This window comes from Pristiophorus japonicus, chromosome 20 (genome assembly GCF_044704955.1).
Source record: "Pristiophorus japonicus isolate sPriJap1 chromosome 20, sPriJap1.hap1, whole genome shotgun sequence".
In the NCBI taxonomy this organism is placed as follows: domain Eukaryota; kingdom Metazoa; phylum Chordata; class Chondrichthyes; family Pristiophoridae; genus Pristiophorus; species Pristiophorus japonicus.
This window is the reverse complement of record NC_091996.1, coordinates 91,496,327-91,520,908: the sequence shown is the minus strand read 5'-3', so window position 1 is coordinate 91,520,908 and position 24,582 is coordinate 91,496,327. Positions and strand designations below refer to the sequence as shown.

At 48.9% G+C, this 24,582-nt stretch overlaps 1 protein-coding gene across 1 annotated transcript; it reads right to left on the bottom strand.

Moving 5' to 3' along the window:
• Nucleotides 1–9,119: 9,119 nt before the first annotated feature.
• Nucleotides 9,120–23,180, bottom strand: LOC139233008 (uncharacterized). Its single transcript, XM_070863516.1, has 4 exons — nucleotides 23,050–23,180; nucleotides 20,120–20,217; nucleotides 18,922–19,071; nucleotides 9,120–9,879 (listed from the first exon to the last, which is right to left on the bottom strand). Exons 1-4 carry the CDS (start codon nucleotides 23,102–23,104, stop codon nucleotides 9,304–9,306), a joined length of 879 nt encoding a protein of 292 aa, XP_070719617.1. The 5' UTR covers nucleotides 23,105–23,180; the 3' UTR covers nucleotides 9,120–9,303.
• Nucleotides 23,181–24,582: the final 1,402 nt, after the last annotated feature.

The following is a 24,582-nucleotide window of genomic DNA, read 5'->3' as shown; positions in this document are numbered from 1 at the left end:
GGGATTGTCACCCCTCTAATGCCCGCATCCTTCCTGATGGACTCGGCAAAGGGTTCGATACAACACACAAACAAGACAGAGGAGAGAGGACAGCCTTGCCTGACTCCAGATCTGATCGGAAAGCTTTGAGTTTCCCACCCGTTGATTAGGACTGCACTACTGATGTCCGTGTAGAGCAGTTGGACCCAATTGCGGATACCCTCCCCAAACCCCACTTTGGAGTGCTCGTCCATCAGGTACGTGTGCGATACCCTGTCAAAGGCTTTCTCCTGGTCTAAGCTGATTAAGCAGGTGTCCACCCTCCTGTCCCGCATGGAGGCGATCGTATCCCTGAGTAGCGCAAGGCTATCAGAGATCTTCCTGCCGGGGACAGCGCAGGTCTGGTCCGGGTGAATCACCAGCTCCACAGCAAACGTGACCCTGTTGGCAATGACCTTTGACAGATCTTGTAGTCCACATTGAGCAGCGAAATGGGCCGCCAGTTTTTGATTTCCTCCCTTTCCCCCTTCTGCTTGTAGATGAGGGTGATGATGCCGATCCTCATCGATTCTGACATGCTGCCGGCCAGAAGCATACCTCCGTACACTTCCAGCAGGTCTGGGCCTATCCAGTCCCACAGAGCCGAATACAACTTGACCGGGAGTTTTATTTGTCTCGAAGGACCGGACGGCCTTTGTCAGCTCGTCCAGAGTTAGCGGGTGGTCCAGACTCTCCCGCTTGCTGTCGTCTAAGACCTCCGAGATAGATGACAGGAAAGATGGGAGGCCACGCGGTCTGTGGGCTTGACGTCGTACAGCCTGGCATAGAAGGATTTGCTGATCCTCTGCATGTCAGGCTGCGAAGACGTCACAGAACCGTCTTCTTCCTTTAGGCTGGTGATCACAGAGCTCCCCCTGTGTACCTTTTGGAAGAAGAAACGCGAACACATCTCGTCCTGCTCGACGGAGCGGACTCTGGAGCGGAAGATGATCTTGGAGGACTCTGAGGCAAAGAGCGAGGCTTGCTGGCCCTTCACCTCTTCGAGTTCCTCCGCGACATCGACCCCCATCGACTGCAGCAGGAGCAGGTTTTGCATATTCGTCTGGAGTTGGGACAATTCCCTCTGTCTCCCTCGCACCTCCTGAACACTTTTGAGGATGAAGAACCTCTTGATGTTCGTCTTGATTGTTTCCCACCAGTGCATCGGGGAATCGCAGAGGGGCTTTACGGTTCTCCAACCTTTGTAATCCCTCTTTAGTTCCTCAACGTTTTCCGGAGTCAATGGTTTCACGTTCAGCTTCCATATCCCTCTGCCAACTTTCTGGTTTTCCTGTGGGCGACAGTCGGCCAGCAGGATGCAGTGGTCAGAGAAGAACACCGGCGTGACGTCGGTGGATCTGACCTTGAGCGTGTGGGACACAAACAGGAAGTCTATTCTGGAACGGGCGGACCCGTCTGGTCTCGACCAGGTGTAACTGCGCGGTGCTCCGTCTGCAGGGTTGCTGAAGACGTCGCACAGCTTGGCGTCTTTTACCGCGTCCATCAGGAGTCTGGACGTGGTGTCCAGCTTGCTGTCGGCTCTGCTGGATCGTCCAGTCGCATCGATGATGCAGTTGAAGTCACTGCCCAGAATGACCGGCCTGGACGTTGCCAGCAGCAGTGGGAACTGCTGGAAGAGTGCCAGCCGCTCTGATCTGAGAGGCGAGGCATACACGTTAATTAGCCTTGGAGGGGAATTTGTGTACATTACATCTGCTACGATGGGCGCTCACGTGTTTTTTTTTTTTTTTTGAAATTCGTAGCCAATCGTTCCAATTCTTTGTCAAATCACAAACGCCAGAGGTCACCTTGCACACGCCAAGGATCACTCTGCGCCAATGCTCTTAGCCAAAAGGCCTAGAGCCACTGCACCGTTCCTGGAAGTACTGCAATACCAGGTTCGTGCCATGGAGGTGGATGGGTCAGGTCCCCCACACACCTCCGTGGAGGTGGATGGGTCAGGTCCCCCACACACCTCCGTGGAGGTGGATGGGTCAAGCCACCCCACCCACCTCCTGTTTCCAAAAAAGCAAGCATATACCTTCCTGATCCAGGGAGAACCACCCGGAGGTCATGGTGGCTACTCCCCTGTCAGGTCAGTTACGCATGATCTTAGCCAAAAGGCGATGGGCGCTCACGTTGTCCGCATGCAACTACGCCATCCGCCACCGGCCAGGCACAGAAAACTGTGCTGATGCTCTCAGTAGGCTGCCATTGCCCACCGCCGGGGTGGAGATGGCACAGCCTGCAGATTTAATTATGGTAATGGAAGCATTCGAGAGTGAGCAATCACCTGTCACCGCCCAACAGATTAGAACCTGGACGAGCCAGGACCCCTTACTGTCCTTAGTAAAAAACCGTGTGCTCCACGGGAGTTGGTCTAGTGTCCCGTTAGAGATACAGGAAGAAATAAAGCCGTACCAGCGGCGCAAAGATGAAATGTCTATACAGGCAGACTGCCTCCTATGGGGTAATCGGGTAGTTGTGCCAAAAAAGGGCAGGGACACCTTCATTAGTGATCTCCACAGCACCCACCCAGGCATCGTAATGATGAAAGCGATAGCCAGATCCCACGTGTGATGGCCCGGTATCGATGCAGATTTAGAGTCCTGCATGCACAAATGTAATACATGCTCCCAGATCAGCAATGCACCCAGGGAGGCGCCACTAAGTTTATGGTCCTGGCCCTCCAAACTGTGATCTCGGGTCCATGTCGACTATGCAAGCCCATTCTTGGGAAAAATGTTTTTAGTGGTTGTAGATGCGTACTCCAAATGGATTGAATGTGTGATAATGTTGGCAAGCACATCCGCTGCCACCATTGAAAGCCTACGAGCCATGTTTGCCACGCACGGCCTGCCTGATGTCCTTAAGTGACAATGGGCCGTGCTTTACTCGTGCCGAATTCAAGGAGTTCATGACCCGCAATGGGATCAAACATGTCACGTCTGCCCTGTTTAAACCAGCGTCCAATAGTCAGGCAGAACGAGCAGTTCAAACAATCAAGCAGAGCTTGAAAAGGGTAACTGAAGGCTCACTGCAGACTCGCTCATCCCGAGTCCTGCTTAGTTACCGGACAAGACCCCACTCGCTCACTGGGGTTCCTCCCGCTGAACTGCTCATGAAAAGGGCACTTAAGACAAGGCTCTCGTTAGTCCACCCTGATCTACACGAACAGGTAGAGAGCAGGCGGCTTCAACAGAATACATATCATGATCGCGCACATGTGTCATGCGAAATTGAAATAAATGATCCTGTATTTCTGTTTGTGGGACTATGGACAAGGTCCCAAGTGGCTTGCTGGCACTGTTTTGGCCAAAGAGGGGAGTAGGATGTTTGTGGTCAAACTCGCAAATGGACTCACCTGCAGGAAACATTTGGACCAAACCAAACTCAGATTTACGGACTATCCAGAACAACCCACAATAGACTCTACCTTTTTCGACCCTCCAACACACACACAAGTGGCAATCAACCCAGCGGTTGACCACGAAGCAGAACCCATCACCCACAGCAGCCCAGCAAGACTCACCACCCCCAGCAAGGCCAGCTGCGCAGCAACCCAGCGAAGGCCCAACAAATAACTCACCAACACCATCATTTGCACCGAGACGATCAACCAGGGAAAGGAAGGCCCCAGATCGACTCCCATTGTAAATGTTACACTATTGACTTTGGGACAGGGGGGCGAGTTTTGTTATGTATGTAAACCTGTAAATACCATGTCTAACCACCAGAGGGCTCATCCGCTGGAGTCCCAAGGGATCCCACAATCCCTTGGGAGCACCTGTATATAAGGAGGCCTCACAGGCTGGAGAGGCACTCTGAGATCTGTAATAAAGAACTACGGTCACATCTTACTTTGAGCTTGCAGTATTTAGTCTGACTCTTTATTCAAGACTCCCCAGCCAGGGGGAAACTGCCTCTCACCATCTACCCTGTCATTTCCCCTCAGAATCTTGTATGTTTCATTGAGATCACCTCTCATTCTTCTAAATTCAAGGGCATGTAAGCCTAGCTTACTGAATCTTTCCTCATAGGACAATTTCCCCCACCCCTCACGTCCCAGAAATCAGTCTGGTGAACCATCGTTGCACTGCCACTTAGGCAAGTATATCCTGGAAACCAAAACTGTACACAGTACTTCAGGTGCGGTCTCACCAAGACCCTATATAATTGCAGTCGGACTTCTTTACTCTTGTATTCAAATCCCTTTGTCATAAAGGACAACATACCATTCACTTTCCAATTGGTTGCTGTACCTGCATGTTAGCTTTCAGTGATTTGTGTACACGGACACACCAGTCCCTCTGAATACCAAGATTTCCCAACATCTCGTCATTTAAAAATATTCTGCTTTTCTATTTTTTTTTTACGAAAAGTGAATAATTTTGTGTTTCTCCACTTCTCCTTATACTCAATCTGCCATGTTTTGCCCACTCACTTAACTCGTCTGGAATGTATTTGCTTCATGGGTTCTTTGCTTAAGAATTCATAGCAACACATTGCTATTAAGAACTAGTTGGTTTATTAGCAAAAGGTTTAACAATCACACTGCACATTACCAGTTCATCCACCAGACTCACAATCACCTGCCCCATCGTGGATCCCCTGAACCCAACTGGCCGGGGTTTTATTGAGTTTTACTATTTTACTGTTCTCATTGGTGGAAGGGTCAAGAACCAGAGGACACAGATTTAAGGTGATTGGCAGAAGAACCAAAGATGATGTAAGAAAAAACTTCTTTACGCAGCGAGTGGTTAGGATCTGGAATGCGCTGCCTGAGAGGGTGGTGGAGGCAGACTCAATCATGGCTTTCAAAAGGGAGTTGGATAAGTATCTGAAGGGGAAAGATTTGCAGGGCTACGGGGAAAGGGCGGGGGGGAGTGGGACTCACTGAAGTGCTCTTGCAGAGTTGGCACGGGCTCGACGGGCCGAATGGCCTCCTTCTGTGCTGTAACCGTTCTATGGTTCTATGAGTCTTGTGAACATCATGTGACTGACTAAGCCACTCCCAACTCAACAGCTCTACCAACCTGTGAGCATACTCACAGGTGAGTACATGACACTGTCTATATCTCTTTGAAGCCTCTTTGCATCCTCCTCACAGCTTACTTTCCCACCTAGCTTTGTTATCATCATCAAATTTGGTTACATTACACTCGGTCCCCTCATTAATGTAGATTGTGAATAGCTGAGGCCCAAACACTGATCCTTGCGGTACCCCGCGATCTATAGCCTTCCAACCGGAAAAAGTCCTGTTTATTCTTACGCTGTTTTCTATCCATTAACAATCCTCAGTCCATGTTAATATATTACCCCCAATCCCATGAGTCCTAATTTTGTGTAATAACCTCATCATCATCATCATAGGCAGTCCCTCGGAATCGAGGAAGACTTGCTGCCACTCTTAAAATGAGTCCTTAGCTGGCTGAACAGTGCAATACGAAAGCCACAGTCCTTGTCACAGGTGAGACAGATAGTCGTTGAAGGAAAGGGTGAGTGGGATTGGTTTGCCGCACGCTCTTTCCGCTGCCTGCGTTTGATTTCTGCATGCTCTCGACGATGAGACTCGAGGTGCTCAGCGCCCTCCCAGATGCACTTCCTCCACTTAGGGCGGTCTTTAGCCAGGGACTACCAGGTGTCGGTGGGGATGCTGCACTTTATCAGGGAGGCTTTGAGACTGATTCCCGGGATGGCTGGACTGACATATGAGGAGAGACTGGATCAACTGGGCCTTTATACATTGGAATTTAGAAGGATGAGAGGGGATCTCATAGAAACATGTAAGATTCTGACGGGTCGGGACAGGTTAGATGTGGGTAGAGTGTTCCTGATGTTGGGGAAGTCCAGAACCAGGGGACACAGTCTTAGGATAAGGGGTAGGCCATTTAGGACTGAGATGAGGAGAAACTTCTTCACTCAGAGAATTGTTAACCTGTGGAATTCCCTGCCGCAGAGAGTTGTTGATGCAAGTTCATTGGATATATTCAGGAGGGAGTTACATATGGCCCTTCCGGCTAAGGGGATCAAGGGGTATGGAGAGAAAGCAGGAAAGGGGTACTGAGGGAATGAACTGCCATGATCTTATTGAATGGTGGTGCAGGCTCGAAGGGCCGAATGGCCTACTCCTGCACCTATTTTCTATGTTTCTATGTGTCCCTGTAACGTTTCCTCATGTGCATCGAATGCTTTTTGAAAATCTAGATACACTACATCCACTGGTTCCCCCTTATCCATCCTACTAGTTATATCTTCAAAAAACTAACAGATTTGTCAAACACGATTTCCCTTTCATAAAACCATGTTGACTCTGCCTAATCATATTATAAGAACATAAGAAATAGGAGCAGGAGTAGGCCATACGACCCCTCGAGCCTGCTCCGCCATTTTATATGATCTTGGCTGATCCGATCATGGACTCAGGTCCACTTCCCTGCCCGCTCCCCATAACCCCTTATTCCCTTATCGGTTAAGAAACTATCTGTCTTAAATGTATTTAATGTCCCAGTTTCCACAGCTCTCTGAGGCAGTGAATTCCACAGATTTACAACCCTCAGAGAGAAGAAATTTCTCTTCGTCTCAGTTTTAAATGGGCGGCCCCTTATTCTAAGATCGTGCCCTCTAGTTCTAGTCTCCCCCGTCAGTGGAAACAGCCTCTCTGCATCCACCTTGTCAAGCCCCCTCATAATCTAATACGTTTCGATAAGATCGGCTCTCATTCTTCTGAATTCGAATGAGTAGAGGCCCAACCTACTCAACCTTTCCTCATAAGTCAACCCCCTCATCTCTGGAATCAACCTAGTGAACTTTCTCTGAACTGCCTCCAAAGCAAGTATATCCTTTCGTACGAATATGATTTTCCAAGTGCCCTGTTACCACGTCCCTAATAATAGATCCTAGCATTTTACCTACTATTGATGTCAGGGTAACTGGCCTATAGTTCCCCATGTTTTTTCTTCCTCCTTTCTGAAACAGCGCGGTTATGTTTGCTATCTTCCAATTCTTGGGGACTGTTCCAGAATCTAGGAAATTTTGGAAGATTAAGTGCGTACACTATCTCTGCAGCTCCCTCTTTTAAAACCCTAGGATGCAGGTCATCAGGTCTAGGGGATTTAGCACCACTTAGTCCCATTCATTTCTCCAGTACTATATCTTTACTTGTACTGATTTCTTTAAGTTCCTCATTCTCTCGAGACCCTTGGTTCCCCATTATTTCCAGAATGCTTTTTTACCGCGAATATTTATTTAATGTCTCTGCCATTTACTTATTGCCCATTATAATTTCTCCTGTCTCTGCCTCTAATAGGCCCACGTTTTATTTTCACTAATCTCTTCCGATTTACATAACTATAGAAACGTTAAAATCTGTTTTTAATGTCTCTTGCTAATTTCTGTTTCTCTTTCCTCATCAATTTCTTGGTCCTCCTTTGCTGAATTCTAAAATCTAAAAGCCGAACTATGGGGTACTGGTGTACCTCAATATCGGGGGCCTCAATAAGTGGGCAGGACTGTAGCATTGTCGTGATGGAGCAGGTTTCATTGCCGCAATCAGTTCTGTGTGAGGTTGGGCTTTCCACTTTCTCATAGTCCCAATTGACTTTGGCAGCCTCTTCTTCCTTGGGACAGACTAATGCATAGTACTCGTTTAGTACATCAACCATGCCTTCTACCTCTATGCGTGGGTCTCTATTTTGGTCCCTAATCGGCTCCGTCCCTCCTCTTGCGACCCGTTTAATATTTATATTGGTGGGAGCAGCGTGCGGTGGCCCAGCCCAGAAATCGACCCGGTCCCGGCCTGCAAGACCACCAGCAGGCCGGGGCCATTGGAGGAAGCAGCGTGCGGCAGCATACCACGGCAGGGAGCAGCGTGTGCTGTTGCGGGAGGGCGACGGTTACGAAGCCAGGTCGCTGACTGCAGTGCGGGCAGGTACCGCAGGAGGGGGCGAAGGACCGGCAAGAGTTTGTAGAGGGAAGTGACCATGGCCCAGGAGAGGCGAGGGCCCTGGGGTAGCATGGGCCAGCCCACACTGTGATATGTGCGCGCACTAGGTCCGTGCAGCAGAGTTGGTCTCCAGTCGTCCTGGTTAACCCTTGCCACTGGACCAAGACCTAGCTCTGTCAAGCCCCGTGTGGTGGCTGGTGTGCAACGGCCACCCCACGTTAAAAAAATCCACGCACAGGCATCAGGATGTAGTTCGGGATCCGGAATATTAGGTCCTTCATTGAAACACCTGTGAACTCATCCCGTTTTGGTGTGGAAGCAAGTCATCCTCGCTTCGAGGGACTGCCGATGATGATCACAGTTCCAATTTTAAAAGGGAATTGTCCTAAAGATATGTTAGCCCCGGTTTAAAATTTGCCTCGGTCTATTATAATTGCATGACAGAGTGACAATGCCCAACAACTTGCATTTAGCGCCTTTAGTGCAGCAAAACATCCTAAGATGCTTCACAGGAGCGCAGAGATCTCGGAGGGTTTTGGGCAATTGGAAGTGTAGAGATTCTGATGTAATCGTTGCCAGTGGAACAAGTAAAATGACTCTTTCCTGCATCACCAGTCTGATTCCCGGAATGGCAGGACTGACATATGAGGAGAGACTGGATCGACTGGGCCTGTATTCACTGGAATTTAGAAGAATGAGAGGAGATCTCATCGAAACATATAAAATTCTGACGGGACTGGACAGGTTAGATGCAGGAAGAATGTTCCCGATGTTGGGGAAATCCAGAACCAGGGGTCACAGTCTAAGGATAAGAGGTAAGCCATTTAGGACTGAGATGAGGAGAAACGTCTTCACTCAGAGAGTTGTTAACCTGTGGAATTCTCTACCACAGAGAGTTGTTGGTGCCAGTTCGTTAGATATATTCAAGAGGGAGTTAGATGTGGCCCTTACGGCTAAAGGGATCAAGGGGTATGGAGAGAAAGCAGGGAAGGGGTACTGAGGTTGCATGATCAACCATGATCATATTGAATGGTGGTGCAGGCTCGAAGGGCCAAATGGCCTACTCCTGAACCTATTTTCTATGTTTCTATGTTTCTATAACTACAATTGATGCACTTGAAAAATCATTCATGGTGTATGAGCCACTTTAAAGATGTTTGAGAGTCGTGATAAATGCAAGTTTTAATTTTTTATTATCTGTCACTATTGCAGGCGACTGATGTTTGCAGTGAGGAGTGTTTGATCCGAGGTCACGTTGAAGCTTCTTCCATGGTGCCTTGACCCTCACTGGGAGGAGGAGATGGAGCCGTTCACTCCCTGTATCAAGGCTGCTCTGCCAGTCAACGCCAGATGAATCCCTGTTCGTTGTTGCCTTCGCCATCATGGTCTGTCACATTCTCATCCCCCTTGTAGGTAGGATTTATTTTGTAGTTCTTTTTGCCAGTAATTTTCTGTCTTGCAGCATTAATACATTCAGAGAAATTCTCATCATCATCATCGCAATCCTCGTAATTTGTGTCATCGTCATCACTCAGCTCCACAATTTCTGCAAAGTTACATCCTTCAATACCCAAGCAACGATAACAGAAATGATAAAAGCAGTTGGGGCATTCTACCTGTGGACAGCCCTCCTGACAATGAGACACCAGGGTCTCGCAGTTGGGACAAGCTCGAACTGTGGGGCACTGGTGTACCTCAATATCGGGGGCCTCAATGAGCGGGCAGGACTGCAGCATTGCCGTGGTGGAGCAGGACTCATTGCCGCAGTCAGTGTTGTGTGAGGCTGGGCTTTTCCACTCCCTCATACAGTCCCAGCAGAACCGATAGAGCTTCCCTCTTGCCTTGGAACAGAACTGACACTCCACAGACAGGCTCTCCAGATTCACTCTCTGCACAAGGAAATTGCAGACAGGACACTAATAGACATGAGAGAGAGAAAGAGAGAATTAACTTGTGTAACAATCATTTATATAACCCCTTCTCCACCGTTCCCCCCCCCCCCCCCCCCGACTCCACTTGCGCAACTTGTCCAGACTCAAGTTGCGGGCGCAGCTCAAGTGACAGAAGGACTGCGAACTCTGCTACTTCAGCTGTGATGCCCCTTTGGTTGAAGAGCCTGCTAACGTTCATTGTAACATGAAGGATGGCCACTTGGATGTGGTACTCGAGGGCACGGTGAACCCCTGGAACTGTACCTCCCAAAAGTGTGTCAACTCCTTCATGGGGAGAGGGGGCGGGTGGGGGGGTGGGGGGGAAGGTGGAGGAGAGTGGAGGGAGAAAATGGTAGATAAAAGGTTCGCTGTTATCTGAAACAAAACTTAATGTCAGCAATGATTTGCAGAGCCATGTCAGTGATGTGATCACATTGCAGACACCAGTTGACCACCTGTCACTTTTCTGAGACAATAAAAGGCAAAAAAAACATCTTGTATGCTAAACGGGTTCGATGGGCCGAATGGCATCCTTCTGTGCTCTAACCATTCTATGAAATACACAACAGGTCCATCAGCATATGAGCCAGGGGAGACAGGTGAAGTTAGCAAAGGATCCCAAGTGAAAGATTCATTTGACTTTTCTCTTTCAGATGCTAAGATCACTGCTCTTTATTCACAGAATTTATTTTCACCTTTAACTTGTTCAAAAGTCTGAATATGTGCCACAGCTTTAAGTCGTTTCAGTGCAGTCACAGGAGGAGGCCATTTATCCCCTCGAGCCTGCTCCACAATTCAATGAGATCACGGCTGATCTGCGACCTCACTCCATCTGCCCGCCTTTGCCCCGTATCCTTCAATACCGGTGGCTAACAAAAATCTATCAATCTCAGATTTAAAATTAACAATTGATCGAGCATCAACTGCAGTTTGCCAGAAGTGAGTTCCAAACTTCGATTACCCTTCTGCCTGTAGAAGTGTTTCCTAACAGCATTCCTGAAAGGTCTGGCTCTATCCGCTAGACTCCCCAACTACCAGAAATAAGTCTCTCTATCTTCCCGGTCAGTTCCCCGTAATATCTTGAATACTTTGATCAAATCACCCGTTAACCTTCTCAATTTCAGGGAGTACAGCCCTAGTTTGTGTAATCTCTCCTCGTAACTTAACCCTTGGAATCCAGGTATCATTCTGGTAAATCTACACTACACTCGCTCCCAGGCCAATATATCCTTCCTACTGCTCACAGAACTCCAGGTGTGGTCTAACCAGGGCTTTGTATAGCTGTAGCATAACCTCCACTACCTTGTATTCCAGTCCTCTAGCTATAAAGTCCAGCATTCCATGAACCTTGTTGATTATTTTCTGTGCCTGCCTATGACATTTTAATGGTCTATGTACATGGACACCCAAGTCACTTTGCACCTCCACTGTTTCGAGCTTTTCACCAATTAGAAAGTACTCTGTTCTATCCTTTTTAGGTCCAAAGTGGATGACTTCACACTTGCCTACATTGAAATCGATTTGCTACACTTAATCTATTGATATCTCTTTGTAATTCTATGCTTTCTTTGTGTGATCTGCAAACTTGGATATGTGGCTCTCTATCCCATTATCTAAGTCGTTAATAAATACGGTGAATAGTTGAGGCCACTTCTTCTTCTTCTGTATGGTGGTAGCAAAGCAACTCAAACGCCAATATCTAAGTCGGATATTCAGGCCAAAGCTTCCGGTGTAACAGCGTGGATATCTTGTAGGCTGCCTGTGAATTCCCTCTGAGGGCAGTGCTCGATGATGTGCTCCAGGGTCTGATTAGGAGCTCCACAGTCGCATGATGGGAGATGCTTTAATCTTCTACCTATGGAGAAGGTGGCAGCATCGACCAAAACCAATCTGAGGCGGTCGATGGTTGTCCACTGTTTGCGAGGAAGGTTTGATCCTTCAGGTTGTACTGTGGGGTCCTCTATAAGGAATCCATTCCGTATGTCGCAGTTCTTCAAAGCATTTTGCCATCGGTCATCGAGGCTGAGGAGAGATCGCTGAAGGGCTTCGGCGACGATCCAAAATGGCCGCCTAGATTTGAGCCGGGCTGGTGATAGGTTGTTCAAGTCGGCCCGGATTGGCATCTCTTGGCTGGTGTAGCGGTTGTATTCTCTGGCGACTGCATATCGCGCTGCAGGTGTGGTGGTGCGATGTTTGCAAGCACGGGCAGCCAAGGTGTTAGCGTTGATTAAAGCGTACCGGTGATAATTCTCATAGTAGAACTCAGCTGGACATCAACCGATTTGACCTGCGGACTGGATAGCCATGCCGGAGAGCAGTACTCCGCTGTAGAGTACACCAGGGCGAGCGCTGCTGTACGGAGGGTTTGAGCGTCTGCTCCCCATGTGGATCCGGCGAGTTTCTGGATCGCGTTGACCCTACTCTTTAACTTCTTCCCAAGGTTCTGGAGATGTTGTCGATATGACCGGGTGCGATCGAGCGTGACTCCTAAACAGGAGGGTTTTTTTGGCATGGTTTACCTCTGTGCCGCAAAAGGAGACTTTCAAAGCTCGGTGGTTTGCTTGATGGGTGTTGAGGTGGAATGTTGAGGTGCCGGTCTTTTGCGGGTTTGGCCGGAATCGCCATCGGTGGAAGTAGACCTCTGTCCTCTGTAAATCACTGGTCAAGGTCTCCTTGGTGATGGACAGATTCGTGTTGTGGGTGCCAGTGTACACACTGAAGCGTGGGTTGCTAAGCATGGAGTTCAGACGATGGGTCGTTGTTCTGCAGGGTAAAATGGTGGAGAGCTTCCATACTGTGTCATACGCCACTGGCAGTCCATGAGTGCTGCGGGCGGACTTGAGCTGGTGCTGGAAGCCTGCTTCGATGTGCGTTGTTACAGCTACCACTTGGTTGCAGCAGTTACGGCCGCTCCGGAAGCCCGCTTGCTCCTTAGGGAGGGTTGGACCGATGACGGGGGCTGTTCTGAGGAGTAGTAGCCTCTCCAGCACTTTCTAACAAGTGCAAAGTAAGGAGATCGGGTGGTAGCTGGAGGCCTCACAAGCATTCTTCCCCAACACAGATCCCTGTGGGACACCATTGGTCACATCCTGCCAATTAGAGTACCTGCCCTTTATTCTCACTCTCCGTCTCTTGCCACTCAGCCCATTTCCCAACCAGGACAATAATTTGTCTTCAATTCCATGAGTCGATGCAGGTGGAGGTGCTGTCTGGCAGTGTTTCACAACAGCTTTCTCTTGCTGCTCCGTGTGGTCCTTCATTCGCCTGGAGGGGCTGTCACTGTTCAATCAGAGCGTTGTGATTTGCTAGCCCAGCCCAGGCTGTGAGTGATTAGCCGCTGCTGACACCGACTAACTCTCCTCGCTCAGCCAAAAACATGTCCTGTGGCCAGTCATCCCATTTGCTGTTTGTGAGATTTAGCTGGTGTATGTGCTAACAATACCGGCTGTGTCTGCAGTTCAAAAGCACTCCGTTAAGTGTGATGCAAGACTTCCATTCTCCTTCCCAAACTAGTGATGATGCCCATTTGAGTGGAGGAGCATGTTAAAAGGTGGTATTTCACGTTGTCCGTAGTTTGGGTAATTGGGAAGTGAATGAGAAAGATTGCCGTGACGGTGGGGAGGATTGGGGGGGTGTTGGGTTGGGGAGCGTCGGGTGGGGGGGGTGTTGGGTTGGGGAGCATCGGGTGGGGGGGGGGTGTTGGGTTGGGGAGTGTCGGGTGGGGGGGGGTGTTGGGTTGGGGAGCGTCGGGTGGGGGGGGTGTTGGTTTGGGAGGGTCGGGTGGGGGGGGGGTGTTGGGTTAGGGAGCGTCGGGTGGGGGGGGTGTTGGGTTGGGGAGCGTCGGGTGGGGGGGGGGTGTTGGGTTGGGGAGCGTCGGGTGGGGGGGGGTGTTGGGTTGGGGAGCGTCGGGTGGGGGGGGTGTTGGGTTGGGGAGCGTCGGGTGGGGGGGGGTGTTGGGTTGGGGAGCGTCGGGTGGGGGGGGTGTTGGGTTGGGGAGCGTCGGGTGGGGGGGGGTGTTGGGTTGGGGAGCATCGGGTGGGGGGGGGGGGTGTTGGCTTGGGAGGGTCAGAGATTTGCTCAGTCAGGGGGAGGAGGTTTAACCTACTGCAGCGTCAGGTCTTATCTTCGGATCAAAGGCCTCTGTTGATTTTTATTCAGGGCTGCCATGATTTCACCTGTTCTCGCCTCTGTCGTGTTATTCACAGATGCAGTGAGTAAGAAGCCATGACGACCAATTCTCAGCGAGAATTCCGAGAGCTTTTAACAGGACCTGGAATGCTCCACCAGAGACAGAATCCATCGTGACTGGTAACAGTCAATATTAGATCTTTGTAACGGCTGTGGAGAGATGACAGGGGCAGGGGACCACAGGCTGAGGCCTCCCAGAGTTGGCACAGTTGGATTGAGCCAAATGGCCCTTTTTCTATGACAAATTCTACCCTTCCTTCTGTTCCCTCGGCTGCTGGTGTTGGCTGCCTGACTGGGACATTGATTCATGGCACCAGTCACCACCAGCTACATTTTACAGGTGGCCATTCTCAACCTTGACTGAGTGTTACAGGCTATTCGACTACAGAGGGCATCAACGCCAAATCTGATCCCGTTGTTGTGCGACATTTATATACGCGCCCATCACACACTCCCCGGGGCAAGTAATGCTCCCTCAACACTGTCCCATCCCACACTCCCCAGGGCAAGTAATGCTCCCTCTACATTGTCCCATCCCACATTCCCCAGGCAGGTACAGAGTAACGCTCCCTCTACACTGTCCCATCAAACACTCCCAGGGCAGGTACAGCACGGGGTTAGATACAGAGTAAAGCTCCCTCTACACTGTCCCATCAAACACTCCCAGAGCAGGTACAGCACGGGGTTAGATACAGAGTAAAGCTCCCTCTACACTGTCCCATCACACACTCCCAGGGCAGGTACAGCACGGGGTTAGATACAGAGTAAAGCTCCTGCTACACTGTCCCATCAAACACTCCCAGGGCAGGTACAGGGGGTTAGATACAGAGTAAAGCTCCCTCTACACTGTCCCATCAAACACTCCCAGGGCACGTACAGCACGGGGTTAGATACAGAGTAAAGCTCCCTCTACACTGTCCCATCAAACACTCCCAGGGCAGGTACAGCACAGGGTTAGATACAGAGTAAAGCTCCCTCTACACTGTCCCATCAAACACTCCCAGGGCAGGTACAGCACGGGGTTAGATACAGAGTAACGCTTCCTCTATACTGTCCCCATCAAACACTCCCAGAGCAGGTACAGCACGGGGTTAGATACAGAGTAAAGCTCCCTCTACACTGTCCCATCAAACACTCGCTGGATAAGCAGGAGTCTACAAGCTGCATTGATATCCGAGTATGTAAAATAAAATGGAAGCTTTGTGAAAAACCAGCAGGCTGATTGAGGCTGGAAATCTCTGTGGCTGAGATTGTTGTGTATCTGTAAAGCATGCACTCCTATGTTCCGCCACCAGGGAGCGCATCCCCTGAAGTCCCAAGGGATCCCAGCATCCCTTGGGAGCACTGTATATAAGCCAGCCCCTAAGGCCTGTTCCTCACTCTGGAGTGTCTTAATAAAGATTGAGGTCACTGTTACTTTAACCTCCCTATGTTAGGAACACAATAACTGGTGACGAGTATACGAATCCAACGCAAAGATGCAGCAAACTGTGGGCATCCTGGTGAAGTTATCGGAAGGAGAGGACTGGGAAGCCTATGTCGAACGGCTAGACCAGTACTTTGCAGCCAACGAGCTGCAAAAAGGAGAGCGGTCCTCCTCACAGTCTGCGGGGCACCGACCTACAGCCTCATGAAGAATCTTCTGGCTCCGGTGAAACCCACCGATAAGTCGTATGAGGAGCTGTGTACACTGGTTCTGGAGCATCTTACCCCAAGGGAGAGCGTGCTGATGGCGAGGTATCGGTTCTACACGTGCCAGCGATCTGAAGGTCAGGAAGTGGCGAGCTACGTCGCCGAGCTAAGGCGACTTGCAGGACAATGTGAGTTTGATGGCTACTTGGAGCAAATGATCAGAGACTTTTTTGTATTGGGCTTTGGCCACGAGACCATCCTACGAAAACTTTTGACTGTAGAGACACCGACCCCTAGTAAGGTCATTGCGATAGCACAGGCGTTTATGTCCACCAGTGATAACACCAAACAAATCTCTCAGCACACAAGTGCTAGCAATGTTCATAAATTAACTGGAAATGTGTTTGCGAGCACCCTCTTAAAGCCCCGACATATGTTATTGCGTAAAGGTGAGAACTGGGTATGGGGAAAAAAAAACAAGTCATTGCTTTTGAGAAAGCCAGAAACATTTTATGCTCCACAAGCTGCTTGTATTGTATAACCCATGTAAAAGACTTGTGCTAGCATGTGATGCGTCGTCGTACAGAGTCGGGTGTGTATTACAACAAGCTAGTGTTGCGGGGAAGTTGCAACCTGTCGCCTATGCCTCCAGGAGCTTGTCTAAGGCCGAGAGAGCCTACAGAATGATTGAGAAAGAGGCATTAGCATGTGTGTTCGGGGTAAAGAAAATGCATCAGTACCTGTTTGCCCTCAAATTTGAGCTGGAAACCGATCACAAGCCCCTCATACCCCTGTTCGCTGAAAATAAGGGGATAAATACTAATGCCTCAGCCCGCATACAAAGGTGGGCACTCGCGCTGTCAGTGTATAACTTTACCATCCGCCACAGGCCAGGCACCGAGAATTGTGCGGATGCTCTCAGTCAGCTACCATTGCCCACCACGGGGGTGGAAATGGCGCAGCCTGCAAACTTGTTGATGGTGGTGCAGCCCACAGACTTGTTGATGGTCATGGAAGCATTTGAAAATGATAAATCACCTGTCACGGCCCGCCAGATTAGGACTTGGACCAGCCAAGATCCTCTGCTGTCCCTAGTAAAAAACTGTGTACTGCATGGGAGCTGGGCCAGCATCCCCGTTGAAATGCAAGAGCTAATCAAGCCGTTCCAGCGGCGAAAGGACGAGCTGTATATTCAGGCAGACTGCATGTTGTGGGGTAACCGTGTGTGTGCTCAGTTGAGCAATGTGCCCAGAGAGGCACCACTAAGTTTGTGGTCCTGGCCCTCTAGACTATGGTTGAGGATCCACGTCGACTATGCAGGCCCGTTTCTCGGTAAAATGTTCCTGGTGGTGGTGGATGCTTTTTCTAAATGGATTGAATGTGAAATAATGTTGGGAAGCACCGCCACCACCACCATTGAAAGCCTGAGGGCCAAGTTTGCCACCCACGGCCTGCCTGACATACTGGTCAGTGACAACGGGTCATGTTTCACCAGTGCCCAATTTAAAGAATTCATGACCCGCAATGGGATCAAACATGTCACCTCGGCCCCGTTTAAACCAGCCTCCAATGGGCAGGCAGAGCGGGCAGTGCAAACCATCAAACAGAGCCTTAAACGAGTCACAGTTGGATCACTCTAAACCCGCCTGTCCCGAGTACTGCTCAGCTACCGCACGAGATCCCACTCGCTCACAGGGGCGCCCCCGGCTGAGCTACTCATGAAAAGGACACTTAAAACCAGACTCGCTGGTTCACCCCAACCTGCATGATCAGGTAGAGAGCAGGCGGCAGCAACAAAATGTAAACGATGGTCGCGCCACTGTGTCACGGGAAATTGATCTGAATGACCCTGTGTATGTGCTAAACTATGGACATGGTCCCAAGTGGCTCGCGGGCACGGTGATAGCTAAAGAAGGGAGTAGGGTGTTTGTAGTCAAACTAGACAATGGACAATTTGCAGAAGGCACCTGGACCAAACGAGGCTGCGGTTCACAGACTGCCCTGAACAACCCACAGCAGACACCACCTTTTTTGAGCCCACAGCACACACTCAAAGGATCAACGACACCACCCCAGACCAAGAAATCGAACCCATCACAGCCCAACAGCCCAGCAAGGCCAGGCTCACCCAGCAGCCCTGCAGGGCCAACAACACGCCAGCCCAGCGAGGGCACAGCCAACACACCAGAACAGACATTTGTACCGAGGCAGTCCACCAGGGAAAGAAAGGCTCCCGACCGCCTCACCTTGTAAATAGTTTTTACTTTGACTTTGGGGGGACAGGGGGAGTGATGTTGTGTATCTGTAAAGCATGCACTCCCATGTTCCGCCACCAGGGTGCGCATCCCCTGAAGTCCCAAGGGATCCCAGCATCCCTTGGGAGCATTGTATATAAGCCTGTTCCTCACTCTGGAGTGTCTTAATAAAGACTGAGGTCACTGTTACTTTAACCTCCCTGTGTGCAGTCTCATCTGTGTTAGGAACACAATAGAGATTGTCCGCTTGATGCTGAATTGGCACAGGTTGATGCTGTGGGCCTGTGCCTGATTGGAACTAGGTTAACACTGGGTCCAAACTTATTTGAAGAAGGATCTTTGCAGTCAGCAGCCAGGGAGAGTTTACATAAGAACATAAGAAATAGGAGCAGAAGCAGGCCATACGGCCCCTTGAGCCTGTTCCGCCATTTAATAAGATCATGGTTGATCCGATCATGGACTCAGCTCCACTTCCCCGCCCGCTCCCCATAACCCCTTATCCTCTTATCGTTTAAGAAACTGTCTATTTCTGTCTTAAATTTATTCAATGTCCCAGCTTCCACAGCTCTCTGAGGCAGCGAATTCCACAGATCAACAATCCTCTGAGAGAAGAAATGTCTCCTGATCTCAGTTTTAAATGGGCGGCCCCTTATTCTAAGATCATGCCCCCTAGTTCTAGTCTCCCCCATCAGTGGAAACATCCTCTCTGCATCCACCTTGTCAAGCCCCCTCATAATCTAATACGTTTCGATAAAATCACCTCTCATTCTTCTGAATTCCAATGAGTAGAGAGGCCCAACCTACTCAACCTTTCCTCATAAGTCAACCCCCTCATCTCTGGAATCAACCGATTGAACCTTCTCCGAACTGCCCACTCCAGTGTAATTCAACTAATTACACCACCCAATCCCTGCCATTTTCTGTCCATCTCTCGCAAGGTGTTTCCCATTACCTTTTTGTAAGCCGCTGTGTCATCTTTGGTTAATTCGACCAGTTTTTTCTCATAATTCTCCCTCTCCTCTTCAGTGAAGAGCGCCAGTTTGCAGACCTCCTGCCAGACCCACTCCTTCTGACAGCTGTGACACGGAAAGGAATGCAGGCCCTGAGGAGACAGAATCAGTGTGACTGCCGGAGCGGAGAAGGGAAGGAGTATAGAGAGAGGGAATCATAGAGGGAGATAGGAGCGGGAATTTTAACCGGGAACGGGAGTCAGGTGGGCGAGGGGAGAGTGCCCGGGCAGTTTGAAACGGCAGGGGCCGATGTGTTCCAAACTCGCGGTAAGGCAGACCCTGGGAGGACAGGGGATCACCATCATCATAGGTAGTCCCACGGAATTGAGGAAGACTTGCTTCCACTCTAAAAATTAGTTCTAAGGTGACTGAACAGTCCAATACGAGAGCCACAGTCCCTGTCACAGGTGGGACAGACAGTGGTTGAGGGAAAGGGTGGGTGGGACTGGTTTGCCGCACGCTCCTTCCGCTGCCTGCGCTTGCTTTCTGCACGCTCTCGGCGACAAGGCTCCAAGGTGCTCAGCGCCCTCCCAGATGCACTTCCTCTACTTAGGGCGGTCTTTGGCCCAGGGACTCCCATATGTCGTTGGGGATGTCGCACTTTATCAGGGAGGCTTTGAGGGTGGTCCTCGTAACGTCTCCTCTGCCCGCCTTTGGCTCGTTTGCTGCGAAAGAGTTCCGAGTAGAGCGCTTGCTTTGGGAGTCTCGCGTCGGGCATGCGGACAATGTGGCCCGCCCAGCGGAGCTGATCAAGTGTGGTCAGTGCTTCGATGCTGGGGATGTGGGCCTGGTGGGAGTGCCGCACAAGGATTGCGGTTCGCATCTCATTCACACCGAGAAAAGGGGTATTAACAAGGTGGAGACTCAGCCCGCTTGTCTGGTCCTTGGCCATTGGGATGAGGTACAGGATTGTGGCTGGAAACTCCAAGCACCAATGATCCTTCTAAGCTGCACAGCCATATTGCTCTCCGGACCTTCTGTGCAGCCGAATCGACGGCTTTTTAATGGGGAAGAAAACATGCATATTTTGAATAAAGGGAACATTGCTCAGCAGAAGTCGACAGCCTGAGGAGAGGAGACGGGAAATCGGGCAGAAGTGTGTAAATACCGCACTGATCAGACAAAGAATGCGAAACTCACCATTTCCAGCCGAGCCTTGGCCCAGGCTTTTAGCGACAGGGGTTCTGTGATGTGTCCACATGAAGCTTTGGCTCGGAGACTCCCAGAACTGCTGGTCTCTAAAGATAGATTCACGAAATCCATTTATTTATCCATTCCTTCAAGGCCTCCATCTCCCAGTCACGTCCTGCCCAGTCCCAATCTGTAAGAGGCTGCTGGGATCTACATCTGAGTGAAGAGGCTAGTTACCAAGCAGCGATATTCTCAACTTCCCTCAGATTGCCTGAGCAAGATTGGGAAGTCACCAGGTGTGAATCTTGCTGCTGCCACTTGATAGAGCTTTTGCTGCATTATTCCGACAGACAGTGGCCTGTCGTCACCGCTTGCTCCCATCCACGCCGACACGCTGTGACCTTTGCTGTTGTATGATTTGCCAAATTAACGACTGGGAAGTTTTATCATGTATCATTGCCTTGCATTTGCCCTCTCTATAGAAACCGTGTGTCATATATAAAATGTGTGTGTCTATATATAAATATATATATATATATATAATGTGTGTATGTGTGTGTCTATATATATATAATATATATATAATGTGTATCTATATATAAATATATATATAATGTGTGTATGTGTGTGTCTATATACATATATAATGTGTGTGTCTATATATATAATATATACATATATATAATATATATATATAATGTGTGTAGTCTATATAATATATATATATATAATGTGTGTCTATATATAAATATATATATATAATGTGTGTATGTGTGTGTCTATATATAAATATATATATATATATAATGTGTGTATGTGTGTCTATATATATATATATAATGTGTGTATGTGTGTGTCTATATATATATATTATATATATATAATGTGTGTCTATATATAAATATATATATATATATAATGTGTGTGTCTATATATATATATTATATATATATATATAGTGTGTGTCTATATATAAATATATATATATAATGTGTGCGTCTATATATATATAATATATACATATATATTATATATATATAAAATGTGTGTCTATATATAAATATATATATATATATATAATGTGTGTATGTGTGTGTCTATATATATATATACATATATATATCTCTCTCTGTGAGAGATTGTAATGGGATGTGATCGGGGACCAGGAGAGGCGCAAGTTCGGGGCCCAGAAGAGGCGAGGACCCAGGGGCAGCACGGGCCAGCCCACACTGCGATGTGTACATGCACTAGGTCCGTGCAGCAGAGCTGGTCTCTAGTCGTCTTGGGTAATCCTTGCCACTGGACCAAGACCTAGCTCTGTCAAGCCTCGTTTGGTGGCTGGTGTGCAACGGCCACCCCACGTTAAAAAAATCCACGCACAGGCATCTTCCACCCTTCAGGATATAGTTCGGGACCTGGAATATTGGGTCCCTCATTGAAACACCTGTGAACTCATCCTTTTTGGCTTGGAAGCAAGTCATCCTCGTTTCGAGGGACTGCCTATGGTGATGATGTATGATTCTGCAAACAGCAGCCACCCCAGTCGTACACCAGCACTTTCCAACCTGAGTCCCTGGACAGCGATCAGGGACCTGGGCCCAGTGCTGTGGGGCGGGGGCTCCCTGTCGCCCAACTTGAGGAAAACGCTTCCCCTATGTGAGAGGCAGAAGCAAAACTCAACAAAAATAAACCCTGACCATATTCACACACTGCCACTATTGCGAGGGTTTCAGAGTAAGAACATGGAGCTGTATACTTGCAGCCCCTTATTTAGGGTGTGGTGAGGAGCAGCATGGACTGGAGGCTGTAGAGATACAGAACAGGGTGAAATTGGGGAAGTTGCACGGTTATGGAATTAGTGGCAAATTGGATTAAAAACTGGTTAAAAAGAAAAAGAAAGTCGTGCATCTATCTAGCTCCTTCCATGACCGCCGGACATTCCAAAGCATTTTACAGCCAATGAAGTACTTTTGAAGTGTAGTCACTGTTGTAATGTGGGAAACATTATCCCGACTCTCCCCGAACATTAACTCGTCTCTCCCCGAACATTATCCCGTCTCTCCCCAAACATTATCCCGTCTCTCCCCAAACATTATCCCGTCTCTCCCCAAACATTATCCCGTCTCTCCCCAATCATTATCCCATCTCTTCCCAAACATTATCCCGTCTTTCCCCAATCATTATCCCATCTCTCCCCAACATTATCCTGTCTCTCCCCAAACATTATCCCATCTTTCCCCAATCATTATCCTGTCTCTCCCCAAACATTATCCTCTCTCCCCAAACATTATCCCGTCTTTTCCGAAACATTATCCCGTCTCTCCCCAAACATTATCCCGTCTCTCCCCAAACATTATCCTGTCTCTCCCCAAACATTATCCCTGCTCTCCCCAATCATTATCCCATCTCTCCCCAACATTATCCCGTCTCTCCCCAAAAATTATCCTGTCTCCCCAAACATTATCCCGTCTTTTCCCAAACATTATCCCGTCTCTCCCCAAACATTATCCCGTCTTTTCCCAAACATTATCCCGTCTCTCCCCAAACATTATCCCGTCTTTCCCCAAACATTATCCCGTCTCTCCCCAATCATTATCCCATCTCTCCCCAACATTATCCCGTCTCTCCCCAAACATTATCCAGTCTCTCCCCAAACATTATCCCGTCTCCCCAAACATTATCCCGTCTTTTCCCAAACATTATCCCATCTCTCCCCAAACAGTATCCCGTTTTTCCCCTTTCAGACATAGACAGACCTGTGGTTTGTTTTCAGCATTTTCTTTCTCCATTCTTATTTAATCTGCAAACTTTGATCAGAACCAGTCATACATTGCAGACTTAGGGAATGAAACAGAAAGAGTGGCTATTTGTGAGACTGTTACGTCCCCGTGTCACTCACTGCCGCCTCACTACCCCCTCACTACCAACACCAGTCTTACCTGCAGGCTGACAGACCATCTGGGCAGCAGCACGCAGTTGCTTTGCTGTGTTCATGGCCTGAACAGACGTCTCCTTGGGTGGGTCGCAGTTAGTAGGATGATTCCGATCTCTCTCACTACTGTCAGGCAGGGTTTCACTTTTACTTCCTGCCAAGACTTTTTGTTTGCAGTTCAGTGATTGGCTAGTGTCTGAGTCAGCAACAACAGGACATTTATTTCCCCAAGCACGTTTTCACGTAAGGACGGAATGACTCAGAATGCATTACAGGGAAGGGCACAGAACCAGCTCAAGCAGGAAAGTAAAAACATTTGTCAGAACGTTTGCTGCCTACTGCATCGGTGGTCAGATACCCATACTTCGAATAGTCCACGCGAAACAAGGATAAAATATTGCAACATCACAACTGACTGTGCTTCAAGGGTGTAAAGCGCTTCAGGCTGTCCTGAGATTGTGAAAGGTGCTATATAAATGCAAGTTCTTTCTTTAAAAAGAAAATGGCTCCGGTTGGGGTGGACCGTAGAATGTTTCGGTGCAAGGGGTGTGGCAGTTGTGTGGGGCGGACTGGTTGGGCTGGGTGCTCTTTGCCTTTTCGTCATTGTTCATAGGTTTATATGTAACCTGGAGTACTGCGTGCAGTTTTGGTCACCTTTCTTAAGGAAGGATATACTAGCTTTGGAGGGGGTACAGAGACGATTCACTTGGCTGATTCCGGAGATGTGGGGGTTACCTTATGATGATAGATTGAGTAGACTGGGTCTTTACTCGTTGGAGTTCAGAAGGATGAGGGGTGATCTTATAGAAACATTTAAAATAATGAAAGGGATAGACAAGATAGAGGCAGAGACGTTGTTTCCACTGGTCGGGGAGACTAGAACTAGGGGGCACAGCCTCAAAATACGGGGGAGCCAATTTAAAACTGAGTTGAGAGGAAATTTCTTCTCCCAGAGGGTTATGAATCTGTGGAATTCTCTGCCCAAGGAAGCAGTTGAGGCTAGCTCATTGAATGTATTCAAATCACAGATGGATAGATTTTTAATCAATAAGAGAATTAAGGGTTATGGGGAGCAGGTGGGTAAGTGGAGCTGAGTCCACGGCCAGATCAGCCATGATCTTGTTAAATGGCGGAGCAGGCTCGAGGGGCTGGATGGCCTACTCCTGTTCCTAATTCTATGTTCTTATTATGTTCTTACTTCTAAGGGGATCAAGGGCCAAGGAGCGAAAGCAGGAAATGGGTACTAAGGGAATGATCAGCCATGATCTTATTGAATGGCGGTGCAGGCTTGAAGGGCCGAATGGCCTACTCCTGCACCTATTTTCTATGTTTCTATGTTTCTAACCTTCAGGGCTGCTGACCAAGGGCCATGCGGCTCTTTGTCGGCCGGCACGCACACGATGTGCCAAAATGGCCTCCTTCTGCGCTGTAAATTTCTATGTTTCTATGTAAGGGGATAGAGGGTCACTAATGTTTATGTGCAAGGCTCTTCCTCAGAGCTCTGTTAGAAATGGAAGGGGAGGGGATGAAACCAGAGTGA